The sequence below is a fragment of the Macrotis lagotis genome, chromosome 2, assembly GCF_037893015.1.
Source record: "Macrotis lagotis isolate mMagLag1 chromosome 2, bilby.v1.9.chrom.fasta, whole genome shotgun sequence".
NCBI classification, from domain to species: Eukaryota; Metazoa; Chordata; class Mammalia; order Peramelemorphia; family Peramelidae; genus Macrotis; species Macrotis lagotis.
The window spans coordinates 337439718-337453055 of record NC_133659.1 but is presented as its reverse complement, the minus strand read 5'-3'; the positions used below and the strand labels follow the sequence as shown (position 1 = coordinate 337453055).

The 13338-nt window shown below is 41.6% G+C and overlaps 1 protein-coding gene across 5 annotated transcripts in view; it reads left to right on the top strand.

Moving 5' to 3' along the window:
• MOV10L1 (Mov10 like RNA helicase 1) overlaps positions 1 to 13338 on the top strand; it is a 72663-nt gene that overhangs the window by 41510 nt on the left and 17815 nt on the right. For 4 of the 5 annotated variants that reach the window (XM_074227226.1, XM_074227225.1, XM_074227227.1 and 1 more), the window contains 3 exons: positions 4536 to 4657; positions 8274 to 8373; positions 9415 to 9579. In XM_074227226.1, the coding sequence (XP_074083327.1) occupies positions 4536 to 4657; positions 8274 to 8373; positions 9415 to 9579 (387 nt within the window). The remainder of the gene's footprint in view (positions 1 to 4535; positions 4658 to 8273; positions 8374 to 9414; positions 9580 to 13338) is intronic. The other variant, XM_074227228.1, reaches the window with a different exon arrangement.

Below are 13338 nucleotides of genomic sequence, written 5' to 3'. Positions count from 1 at the left end.
TCTGGGAACAGGTTCTACTCAGTTCATCAAGGAACTTAAAAAATTAACGTGGACCATGTGTTCCTTGAATCCTTGATGATATCTTCATGTTTCCCTTATGAATTAAGATTTAAGAATTGAGGAATAATTTTGAGATGTGAAAAGTCCAATGATCTGAGTAGAAGAACTGGGAGTTAGTACTCTATGGCGTTTATACCACATATTTGCTTTCCTTATGGACAGGCCCTAGGTGAGGTAGGAATTTTAGGACAGGAACCTAATTAACCCCTATCAATGAAGCCCGACTGGCCTCCTCCAAGCCCACTCAAGTTGGCCATGATCCCATGGTTTCATGAGCCTCAAGTGGCCTGCTGTGTGTGTGTGTGTGTGTGTGTGTGTGTGTGTGTGTGTGTGTATCCATATGACTGCTGGAGAAGTAGGGCTGTGGAAGCAATAACAGCCAATGGGTATGGATGTTTTAAGGTTTGCAGGATGTTTTGCTGATTTTATCTCATTTGATCCTCTTTGGAATTAAGTGGTTTTTTTATCCCTGTTTTTATAGACAAGGAGTTTGAAACAAATGGAAGTTAAGTGACTTGCATATGGTCACATCACAGTTAGTGTCTGAGGCAGGATTTGAATTCAGTCTTTGTGAGTCCAAGTCCATTATTCTCTTGGGCCCCTAAAGACCCTCATTTTCTCCAAAACAATAGCTCTTGGGCATCCCTGGTATTTATTTCTGTCATTTAGTCAAATGACAAAATCAGTTTAAAGCAAAGGAGTTGGATGAAATAGCATTGTAAGAAAAGTTTCCATAAAATGTTAACCTGGGGTTTTGCTCACCCCCAATTATATCTATCAGTGGGATGAATGGATAGACCCAGAGAACATGCACAAGTAGGAAACATATAGCCAGACCTCACCCAGGTAGAGGCAACTTGTATCTTTCTAGAGTTGTCATGGTCTTCTGGACATGTCGTTCCCCTAACTCCATCCTGGGCCTTCTCCCCACTGGTCATTGCTCCATAAAGCATATAATGTTGGGCAGCTCTCTTTCTCTTTCCAGCTTCAAACTTCAGTTTGGAGGCATCAGCAGAGGTGTTCCCTCTTCCTCAGGAGAAGAGGAATGGTCTTAGTTTAGAGCATAAAGCCTTAAGCTTCTGGGGGGGATTAGGTAAGCAGGCCCTTCTTTCACCCACAGCAGACTAGCTCCAAACCTTTGTCTTCTTTTCTTCCTATAAGGTCAGGGAGATCTGTCACCTCCCAGGGCTTTATATATTGTTGGATTTTCTCCCCAAAAGAAGAGAGTATACCTACATGTCCCAAGTTCTTTTGGATAAACCATATGAGTAGAACATGTAAGCACATGTCTTTGAACTTCACCTTTCTGCTCATCAGGGAACATTTTCTTTGCCCCAAGTCTTTAGATGACGTCAAGTTAGAATATCTTTGTAACTCTTGCTTAATTCCTGCACCAAGATCCTGTTTCCCAGACCCATTTCGTGTGGACTCTGCCAAAAATGAGGAGAATGGACAAAGAAGAACATCTTGCCAACTCAGTTGCTTTAGGGTCTGTCCTTCTGATGCAATCCTTTGTTCCAAATTTCCCACCCTTTTTTGTAGACAATAATAAGCCCTAACCTTTGAGCTCCCCTAGGTAGATGATTTAGTAGAAGTAGATTTTATTTAGACAAACAAAACTTAGCCATCAAGGTGATGAGATGTAATATCCTAGGAAGAAATTGGAGAATTTCTATCACTGGATTTCTTTGAGAAGCCACCTGTAGGTGATTCAAGTGAAGATATGCTCTGGATCACACTTAAGAGACCTCTCTTCCCAAAACAACAGAAAGAGCTTGCAGAATAGCTGATTGAGATGAAGAAGGAGTAACAGATCCTATCGGGTTCAGAGAGAGGTCCCCACCCATCCAAACAGCTCAGGTTCCCATGTGCTCACCTTGTGGACACAGAGGTGTTAGGCTGAGCTACAGCTCTGGGCCACAGGGTTTCCTTTTCCACTTTGTTCTTTGCTTTGCTCCTCTGCTGTTTAAATTCCTTTTTCCTTTGCATTACATTGATCTGGTTGACTAGTGGTTTAAGTACTAGATAGGGAGTGAGATAAAGTAACAGTGAGCTCCTCCACAAGGACTTCACCACTTTTGGCTTATTTCTTTATCTGGGAAATGAAGATCTCATAGTACCTCTGTCCCAAGCTTATAGAATCATAGGAGATAGAGTGGAAAACACTTGGTAAGTCTCCACATGCTAATGCAATGTGGACTCTCATGATTATTACTGTACCCCAATTTAAATATAACCTGGTCTCAAGAATACTTAGAACCCCCAGATTGCTTGTTGAGGCCCCAGGCCACAGCAGAATGAAAGATCATTGAAAACTCACATGCCTAGCACTTGATACTAGGTGTCCTCATTAGGTGCCCTCCTCATTTCTTCTTCCCAATCTCCTATGATCTGCCCTCTCAGCCAAGCCAATTATTTATTTAACCCCCCACCCCACTCCAGGTTAATGTCTGGGCTGCCCAGCATCAGCCCAAGGTTTACCTGCTCTTGACCTTCTATAGGCTGAGAAACCAGAAATGGCATCCTTTTCCTGTCAGAGAAAAGAGTCAGCATTTTGTAAGCTACACACCATGCTGGGTTTTGGGGATACTAAGGCACCAGTTCAACTGTTGTTCCCCTCGAAGAAGCCTTGCCATGGAACTGTTCACTTTCTCTTTTTCTCAGGTTACCTGTAGCACTCTAAAACTCTTAGAAATCTCATTAAACTTTAACTCTCACTTCATTCATTTCCACTCAATAAATAGATTCTATTCAATATGTACTTAGCACAAGCGTGTTAAATGCAGAATGCCAATCTGGGTGCTGGGGATGCCCCAAGAAAGCTTACATCCTACTGTAGGGGATGTAGCCTAGACAGACAAGAAAAGAAAGTGCAAAGAAGATGCCCTGCAATTTTAAGAGTGAGATCCCTAATTTGTGGTGGAACCAAGAAAAACCTCGTTTGAAAAATGACCTGTGAGCTGGACCTGAAGGTAAACTGAGGAGTCTAACAGGCAGGCTGTGGACAGAATGTGTTCTGGATATGGAAGATCACCCTGCAAAGACCAGAAGCAGACCACATTTTAGTACCTGCAGGCCACTTGGTCTTGAATAGAGAGTGAATGAAGGGGAGAAACTTGAACTGTACCTGAGCCAGATGTTTGCTTTTTGCTCCAGATAGTCACCTCCTCATATCTGGGCTTTAAGAAGACCATGTTGGCAGCTCTGCAGATTAAGTGAGAGACAGCAGGAGCCAATAAGAGCTGGGCCTTGAATGGAAACTAAAGCAGCAGATATGACCACCGCTGTAGGGAGAGGGGAAGGGAGGCCAGGGCCCCCAGGAGGGGACTTCTCAGCAAAGTTTGGGACAGAGGCATCTTGGTGGCTTCATCTACTCCCAGTCATCTTTTTAAGTCATCTTTTCTCTGCAGATGCCTCGCATGTCTTATTCTCATCTCTCAAGTTCTAATCTTGCATCACCAACTTTCTTTCAAAGGGTCACAAACTGACATTGCCATCTAGATGGCCACCAGCAAACATTGAGCAGGTGCTTTACTAGCTCTAGAATTATAAATAGAAGCAGACAGATAAATGGTCCTTGCCCTCAAGGAGCTTACATTCTAATATAGGGGAAGGACCTGCACTGCCACCTGGAAATGAATGAAAGTCATGGCATTTCAAAGCCCATCATATCCTCAGCAAAATGAATAACAAACGCCCATGGTTCCCTGCTCAGTTCGTCCCCAATTAGCTCATCCTCCTTTCTAGGTTTAGTGTCATATTGTTCCTCTTCATGAACTTCCCATCCATTCACTTTATCATTAAACGTGCATTAAGAGGAGCAGCTACACATGGCCCTAGACTTAGGAGGACTTGAGTTCAAATCCAGCCTCAGACATTTAATAATTACCTAGTTGTGTGACCTTGGGCAAGTCAGTTAACCCCATTGCCTTGCAAAAACAAAACATTTATCAAGCTATTATTATGTCCCAGGCACTATGTTAAGCATCAGAGACATAAAAAGAAGCAGATAGTGCCTGCCCTCCAGGAGCTTACAGATTAATGGGAGAGAACATGCAAACAAATTTATGCAGAGCAAGCTCTATACAAAATCAATAAGCAATCATTAACAGAGGGAAGGCCCTAGAATGAAGAGGGGTTGGGGAAGGTCTTCCTTAGAAGGATGAGGCTGAAAGGAAGCCTGGGAGGTGAGTGATCAGAGCAAAAGAACTTCCCAAATCTGGGGATCAGCCACAGAAAATGTCTGCAATTGAGAGATGGAGTCTCTTCTAGTGAAACAGTCCGCGGACGGGGTCATAGGACCAAAATGTGTGGAGAAGTGGTAGGTGGGAACAGGCTGGAAAGAGGCTTATACTTCACATCAGGCCCATGTTCCTTTCACCTACTTTAATGACAGGGTTAGAGTTAGTCGGTGTTCACAGAAAAAGGTTCATATGTTACTAAAAGCTTGTGCATGTGCGTTTTTGTTTTCATAGACCATTAGTGACACTGTAAGACTCTACTGCAAAGATGGGGAGGATGTCTGGAAGGCATCTCGCTACAGAATTATCATCACTACATGCAGCAGCTCGGGACTATTCTACCAGATTGGAGTGAGGTATCTGAAATGGATGTAGCTTATAGGATGTGTTTGCATTTTGTAGGGAGTCTGCCTGAGTCACTAAGACCCTCTCTCCCTCCATCCACATGAGAACAAAGCAGTAAAATGTTCAGGATGAGTCTTCCATCCTGAGGATGAGAAGAGAAGGATGCTCATGACAGAAGTCAATCAACAGATCCACACACAAAACAATGGTGCCCTCAGGAAATTGAGAACTACTGCTTCTCCACAGCAAAGGCCACCCTAGGAGCAATTATCAAAGTGCATCTTTGGCTTCCTCTTGACCTTCCTGCTCCCAACTGAAAGGCCATGTATGAGGATGCCAGGGGAATCAGCCACCTCTCACATGTGCTCCAACAAAGATCACTAAAGAGCAAGCAGACCAAGCAGGATGAAAGAACCAGAGAGTGACTACAGAAGATAGCTTCATCCAGCCCAGGACTGCCAAGAAGAGCCAGTGTCCTGCAAGCACAAGGAAAGGAACCTGGTCAGAAAAGCCAGAGTAGGCACCATTTCAGGGGGTCTCGAGTGACTCTATGAGAACTCACTACCCAGGCTCCAGGGCTACGACTGGGAAGGGCGCACTGGAGAGGCTCCAGAAATTTGCAGCATGCTTAACCTGTGGAGCTCCAGAGGTCTGGGAAAATGGCAGAAATGGACCCTGGAAAAGAGAGCAAGCAGAAGACACCAGTCAGAGTAAAAGAAAGTTTATAGAAAATGATATCTTAACAGCTACTGGCAAGGTCTCAAAGGGGAAAAAAAGGACTTGGTCACGAAAAAATCTACAGGAGTTCTAGGAGAATGATACAAAATTATTGAAATAATAAATAGAAGAACCCTGGAGGAAAGGATTTAAAGAGAATTAATTGGAGGGAAAAGTGTTCACACCTAATGTTTGGAGCAGACCTGAGGTCAGTACTCTCTGTTACTTCAGATTCAGTACTGGCCCCAAATGAGGTACTTGTAGGGCATCTAGCAAATAACAAAAATCTGTAAGGATACCCCAGCACTAACTTCACTTGGATAGTCCATCTCCACATGGAAACACATCTGGCCAGCAGGGCAGAGTTTGGCAACTCTCATAGTCTTGGAACAAACCCCAAGAGTGAAAGGCCCTGTCTCCACATCAGTGGACTTTTTTATGTCTTTAGGTGACTTACAGGCTATGACAAATTGAAGGTGACCTGATTTCTAGGCACAGCCAGATGGGAACCCTCAGAGTTGCCTGAACCAGCCAATGTGGCTGTGCCAGAGGGTCATTGTCTCTGTTGTGCCCTGATGTTACTGGTGCTCCTTCTGCTCATTGAGACTACTTGGCATCAGGAAACCTGCTGCCAACTTAGAAGGCTGAGGATGTGGCTAGAATTTCTGGCTTTTATTCTCCATAATTTTTTCATTAATTTTTTCAATAACGTATTCATTTGTTTTATATTCTTTCAGAGAGGCTGATAAATATTTTTCTGTGACTTCTTATTTTTAAACTTTATTTGTATTAGTAAAAAAAAATTAAAAAGTCACCTTTTGACTCTGTGATATCACTGCAAGGCACATGCCCCAAAGAGAATGCTGGAAAAGAATCATGTGTCTGACAATAGCTATAACAATACTTTGGTGACAGAGAACTGAAAACTTGTCTGTGGGTGAATAACTGAACAAATTATTTGTTCAAGTGGTGCCAAGTTATTATGCCAAAAGAAACTATGGAAAAAAATGGACTCAGAAACTTGAAAAGGCACTATTGTATAGAGAACTGATTTTGAACAAGTTAACTGCCAGAAGACCTAAGTGGAAACCTGTCCTTCAGACTGAGAGGATGAACTCAAGGGGCAGAATGAGACAAACCCTTGGTCATTGCTAACAATCTGTTTTGATTGTCTCTTGAGGATTCATCACAGTGAAGGGGTTTGGGGGAACTTTGTCGGAATGAATTTGGAGCAAGAAGAGGGTGATCAATTGATAGTGATGCTAGAACAAAAATGTTTGAAACAAAAAGTGTTTGAAACAAAAAATGCACAGGAGAAAATAAAAGGAAATTCAGAGAAGACAGGACAGTTTGCAAACTTACCTGCTGAATTGATTAGTTTTAAAAATAAAAAGTTAAAATATAATTTCTATTCTAGAAATTCACAAGTTGATATAGAATTCTCTTTCTGTTCCTTATATATGTAAATGTTTTAAGTTCATAATAACAAAAACCCTTTTAAGATTGTTAATTAATAATTGAAAACTTTAGGTGATAATGCTAGTCACTCCCTCATGGGATATGTGGAAATTTCCATTTCCAAGAATTTCCCTTTAAAACTGAGTGGGGGCGGCTAGGTGGCATAGTGGGATAAAGCACCGGCCCTGGAGTCAGGAGTCCCTGGGTTCAAATCCAGTCTCAGACACTTAATAATTACCTAGCTGTATGGCCTTGGACAAGCCACCTAACCCCATTTGCCTTGCAAAAACCTAAAAAAATAAATAAATAAAATTGTTGAGTGAAATGACAAATTGTGGGTATTAGACATCACCTGAAATTTTGCATCTGGGATTTGCTTCATAAGACCTTATGAATTCAAAAATTATTTCCAGCTGTATATTCTATAAACTATTTTGGAATATAGTGTTTCCTTTTTCTTGATCACTGGTGTAGTTCTCAGCCTCCCTTCCACCTCTCAGACATTTGGGAGCTTTGATTGTGGAAGATGCTGGAGAGTCCAACACTGTTCTTGTCTTGGCTTTCCCTAAATATCTCTTTGTGGAGGCCTTGAAGGGGAACGGTAAAGCTTTTCTGCTTAAATTCTCTCTAGAACTACTGGGTCTATATCCTGAAGAGATGATAGAAAAGGGTAAAAACATTACTTGTACAAAAATATTTATAGCAGCCCTGTTTGTGGTGGCAAAGAATTGGAAATCAAGTAAATGTCCTTCAATTGGGGAATGGCTTAGCAAACTATGGTATATGTATGTCATGGAACAATATTGTTCTATTAGAAACCAGGAGGGACAGGATTTCAGGGAAGCCTGGAGGGATTTGCATGAACTGATGCTGAGTGAGATGAGCAGAACCAGAAAAACACTGTATACCCTAACAGCAACATGGGAGTGATGTTCAACCTTGAAGGACTCGCTAATTCTATCAGTGCAACAATCAGTGCCATCTGTATCCAGATAAGGAGCTGTGGAGTTTGAACAAAGTTCAAGGACTATTCCCTTTAATTTAGGAAAAAATATATCTTATTGTCTGATCTTGTTACCTCTTAGACTTCTTGTCTCTTCTTTAAGGATATGATTTCTCTCTCATCACACCCAATTTGGATCAAGGTACAATGGAAACAAAGTAAAGACTGACAGATTGCTTTCCGTGGGGTTGGGTGGGGTGGGGGGAGGGAAGTAAGATTGGGCGGGGGGGAATTGTAAAACTCAAATAATATCTTTAATAAAAATAAATTTTAAAAAATTCTCTCCAGAAAGACTTTGGGTCCTGGAGTATCCCAGTAGTTCACATTTCCCCTGGCTGGAATTTGAATCTAGTAGGTCCTTTCATTCTGTCACTGAACAGTAATAACTCATGCTTCTGTGACAACTTGAGATCGAAGGAGATTGATATAGGGCATGTTTCTTGTTTCAGAATTGGACATTTCACACATGTTTTTGTGGATGAAGCAGGACAGGCAAGTGAGCCAGAATGCCTCATTCCTCTGGGTTTGGTCTCAGAAGTTAATGGCCAGGTAAGGTGGGTTTGGTGCTTTTGTAGCCATTGTTTAGAAAGAAGTATGTACCTGGGTTCAAATCTGGTCTCAGACACTTAATAATTACCTAGCTGTGTGGCCTTGAGCAAGCCACTTAATCCCATTTGCCTTGCAAAAAAGAAAAAAGTGTGGCCCATGACAAAGATTTTCCTTTGATCATCCAAAACTTTTAAATATCATAGCCAATATAACTTGCCTTTTTCTAAACGTGCCAGAATTTCATCAGTAACCAACCAGTGCAGTTCTTCAGGAAATTAGAAATTTGAGTATCCCTACATCATTCACTTTTTTAAAGAGGATAATTAGTAGCAATGTTTATGATTAGTGAGTGTAGGTCTGTTTGAAAAGACTGATTGAAGAGGGCCAGTGAACATGAACATTTCCTTCTTTAATTTGCGACTCTAAAAAGTCCTCAAGAGTCTCTGACTGTTGAGAAGCTTGCTTCTTACCCCCCTTGAAGTTGGTCTAAAGTTTTGATGAATCCCTTCAGGCTGCCAACTGTGCTGACCTGTTGATGGCAGCTGTGTTCTCTGCCTTCTCCAAACCCTTCCTCTCCCTTTCCAGAATCCTCCTTGGGGCTTTCAGAGTTGTTTAAAGTGTCAATCATCTGGATACTGTATCCTTATGATGGCCCTCAATGTTTGGGAAACTCATGCCTGAGGCAGCCTCTGGGGTGGGGCCAAGGTGCCCCTGTCACTACTTTTCATAGGTTGTGAGGACGGTTTTGTGTGTGAGCCTTGGTTCTCCAGGTCCTCATCAAGGCACTGCTAAGTCTAAGTAGAAATTGTTTATGATTCTTATCTCCAAAGGTTTTTTATAAAGACCTTTGATGTGGCACAGGGTTTCTACTCTGAGGCAGGTTCATCCCTGACCAGTTGTTCTCATGCTGCTTGTTAGTCTGCAACATCATGCCCTGCTGTTTAAGGCACATCCATGTCTGCATGAGTGTGCAGTACAAGGGCTGTTTTCACAACCACAGAGAAGGAGGGCTTGGAGAACACCATTGTTTGTGTGCTGCAGATCGTGCTGGCTGGAGATCCCATGCAGCTCGGCCCAGTCATCAAGTCCAGGCTTGCTCTTGCCTATGGTTTGAACGTATCCATGTTGGAAAGACTCATGTCTCGACCATTGTATCTGAGAGATGAAAACACCTTTGGGGCTTGTGGATCCTACAATCCTTTGTTGGTAAGTTCAGTGCCACCTCTCTTCCTTCTGAAAGTTAAACTCTTCTTTATTTAAATCCTTTTACAAAAGCCCATATCATGGAGACCTGAGTTTGAATCCAGCCTTGGACACTTACTAGCCAGATGGCTCTTAGCAAGCCTGTAAGCCTCACTTTCCTTTTCTACTACAGGAGGCCTTTCCTAATCCTTTCCATCAAATTGCCTAGGCTTTAACCACTATGTATAGATTTCATTTGGGTATGTATGAGGCACTGGTCCATTGGAATCTGAGCTCCTTATGAGTAGGCATTCTTATGGTTTAGGTTTGTCCCTCGACTTCCTGGCAATAGATGGCACTTAATAAATGACATGATCTTCATTATTATTGTGACTATTCAGTGCCCTGGTGAATCATCCAAAGTAATATTGGTTTCATCTGGTTACAGTGAATTCTCAAACAATCCTTTATGACTTATTTTATTCATTGTCTACTTTTCATTTTTAGTATTCATTTTTTAAATTTTCAATTCCACATTCCAGCCCTGCCTTCCACTCATGGAGAAGGCAAACAATATGCTATATAAGGGAAGATGCACAAAACCTATTTCCATATTAGTCTCGTGGATTATCCTGTGTCATGTTGCCTTGACAGCATTGGTTTTCAGTAGTACCACTGCTGCTTTTGATGAAACCTCATTAGCCATGTGGAAGCACCCATGTGGAACAGCAATCACAACTTTTCTGTAGAAATAACTTCTCCCTATAACATCATTTCAAATCTTGGTGCTGCTATTCTTAAACAGAAAATATGCATTTTTCTCCTCCACACTCTCTGCCACTTTAGACAGTCAGGTGCAACCCCCAGGAAAATCAGCCCACATTCAGATGCCAGCCTAGTGCAAACAAGGGACCAAGAATAATGACTGCCAACCCAACCCTTCACTTTGCTTTCCTTGCTGCAAAATTAGAAGTATCTGATTTTCACTTAATTCACAACAGATTAGCTCTGATTTTCACTTAAACCAAGAGTAGCAGTCAACTCTTTGGTCTGGTCTAAGGTTAGGATTGGAAGTAGAATGTTCAACTGATGTTAAAATACACTGATATAATATAAAGGAGTTATGAGGTTCTGTGGAATTTGCTATAATGGAATTTTAATTGTACAGTCAACATGGAAATGGCAATGAATTTTATTGAAAGGAAATATTTTAAACAAATCTTAAGATATTTTAATCTGATAATTAATATGCACATAAAACTTTAAATGACAAGATAAAATGGGTTTTATTGTCACATGATATGGGCTTTCTTTGAGTAGTAGAATAAACTAGGTTGAAGGTAACTATTGGTAAGTTGGGGAGGTGGGGTGTCTATCCCAAGCATGTGAAGATTTCCCTTGGTGGAATGGGCAGATGAGAACAATTCATTCCAGTGGCCACAGAGACTTCTGAAGCAGGCGCTGTGGAGCACTTAGAGCTTGTTTAGACATTGAAGATGTGATTGTCATCTCCTGTATATACCTAGAGCCATCACCAATTGACTTCCTAGATCCATTGCTATTTGTCTTGATTCTGTCTTGCCATTGGACCGTGATGACTCTGTGAAATTCTGCCTCATTTAAATTCAATTTATGTACACATCTAAAGATAGCACTTATACCATTTTACCATTCCTATCTCAAAGTCCTGAGGCAGGAGGCATGTGACAAAGTAGCAAGTGCCAATAGACTGGGAACTGTAAGTCCTAACCCTGTACATAGGCATCCCAGGTCGTAGGGTCATCTCCTCACTGGAAGCAACAGTGGGATTTGGCAGCCCCTAAGTGTCTGAGCAACCTTTTTAAGGATTACACTGCTTACCTGAAGAAGGGGCTAGAAAAGGTACTCTAAAAATTGTCTACTTGCCCATGCTTGGCCTGATTACTGAAGTAGGTGGGGAATCCCACTCTGTGGTCAAAACACAAAAAAAATTCCACCATCATTGCATAACTGCCCTGAGTGAAGCAAAACTGGCAAATGAAAACTAGCTTACTAAAGTTGGAGCTTAGATATACATTTTCGTAGAATGGCTGCCGTGAAGGGGAGTGCCATGAAGCTGGGGTAGATTTTGCAATGGTCACTACTGAAGATTTGTGCATTTCATGACCACCTTATCACCAATACTTTCTTCCATTTTCCTAAATACAATAAAACTTCCTAGATAGACCCTCTCAGGAAATACTGGTATTTAATAGACTATGATTGTAAGGAGAAGTGACAGACAGGATGTGACAGTAACAAAGGCAATGTGTGGTGCAGAGTGCTGGACTGATCACAGTCTCATCTTCTCCAATCTAAATACTCATATTCAACTGAAGCAACATCCCCAAGGCCAAAATGACTACTGGAAGAATTAATGTCAAGAGATTAGTGTCTCTCTGAGCAGGAACAGTTTGTGGCTAACTTGGAGGGAAAATTGAGCCAACACCGTTGGCAATAGTGGAGCACAAAAGGAGCAGGCAGCTTTCTGAGATTTGGTGTGTAGCACTGCATTTGCTCATCTGGGTCGGAACACTTGCAAACACCAAGACTGGTTTGATGAAAAATGATAGAAAAATATGGAAGCTGATGAATGAAAATGAGAATTCCACTGGAGTTTACCAGCAGGATGGTTCATTTCTAAGAAGGCAGTATTTAATTGAATCAAAAGTAAAGTACAAGGGAAGCACTTAGAAAGATAAAGAGATACTTGGTTCAATAAGAAGACAGGTATTTAGTTTTAAGGAAGATAGTACAGTCCAAAGTGCTTTTGTGACACCCTGAAAGCTATTTATGAATCAAAAACAAGTGCATTTCACCTCCTCGGTGCTGATGGAGCCACATTGATTAATGATAGGCCATGATCCTAAAGAGATGGGCTGAACACTTCATAGTGTTCTGAATAGGACATCAGTAATCCATGCAGAAACCATCGACCATTTACCTCAAATTGAAGTCAGTGTGTCCCCAGCTGAAGTTCCAACTGAAGAAGAGGTTTTGAATGTCATTAGACTCCTTTCATGTGGCAAAGCACCTGGTGCTGACTGTAGTCCACCTGTGATTTACAGAGTTGGGGGTGGGAGTCCATTGTTTATTTAAAAGCTGACTGAAATATTCCAGGTTATATGATATGAAAAGTTTATCCCTCAGGAATTCAAGGATGCCTTTATTGTCCATTTCTATGAAGGTAAAAGAAATATATTGTCTTGTGACAATCACAAGGTGGTTTCTCTCAGTCATTGCTGGTAAAATTCTTGCCAGTTGGCCTTAAGAGACTGAACCTTCACCTGGAAGATGGTCACCTCTCTGAAAGCCAGTATGGCTTCAGAAACAGTCAAGGAATAGTCAACATCAGTGTTTGCTGCTCAACAACTCCAGGAAAAATGCCAAGAGCAGAACAGATGTCTGTATACAAAATTAATGGATCTGACCAAAGCCTTTGATACCATCAGTCAGAAGGGCTTATGGAAAATTATGTCAACATTTGTTGCCTGGAGAAGATCACTGTCAGTTTCATGATGGCATGCTTGCCTGGATTCTGGTCACCAATGGCTATATCCTTTCTCCTATACTTTTAAGCATGATGTTTTTAGCCATGTTATAAAATGTCTTCACTGAGGATAAACATAGTCTCAAGGTCAGCTACTGCACTGGTTGTAAATTCTTCGAATTGAAAAGGCTATAAGCCAAGATCAGCATGGAGGATGTATGATTTCCTGTTTGCAGGTGATTGTGCACTGAATGTGCAATCTGAAGCTGAGATGC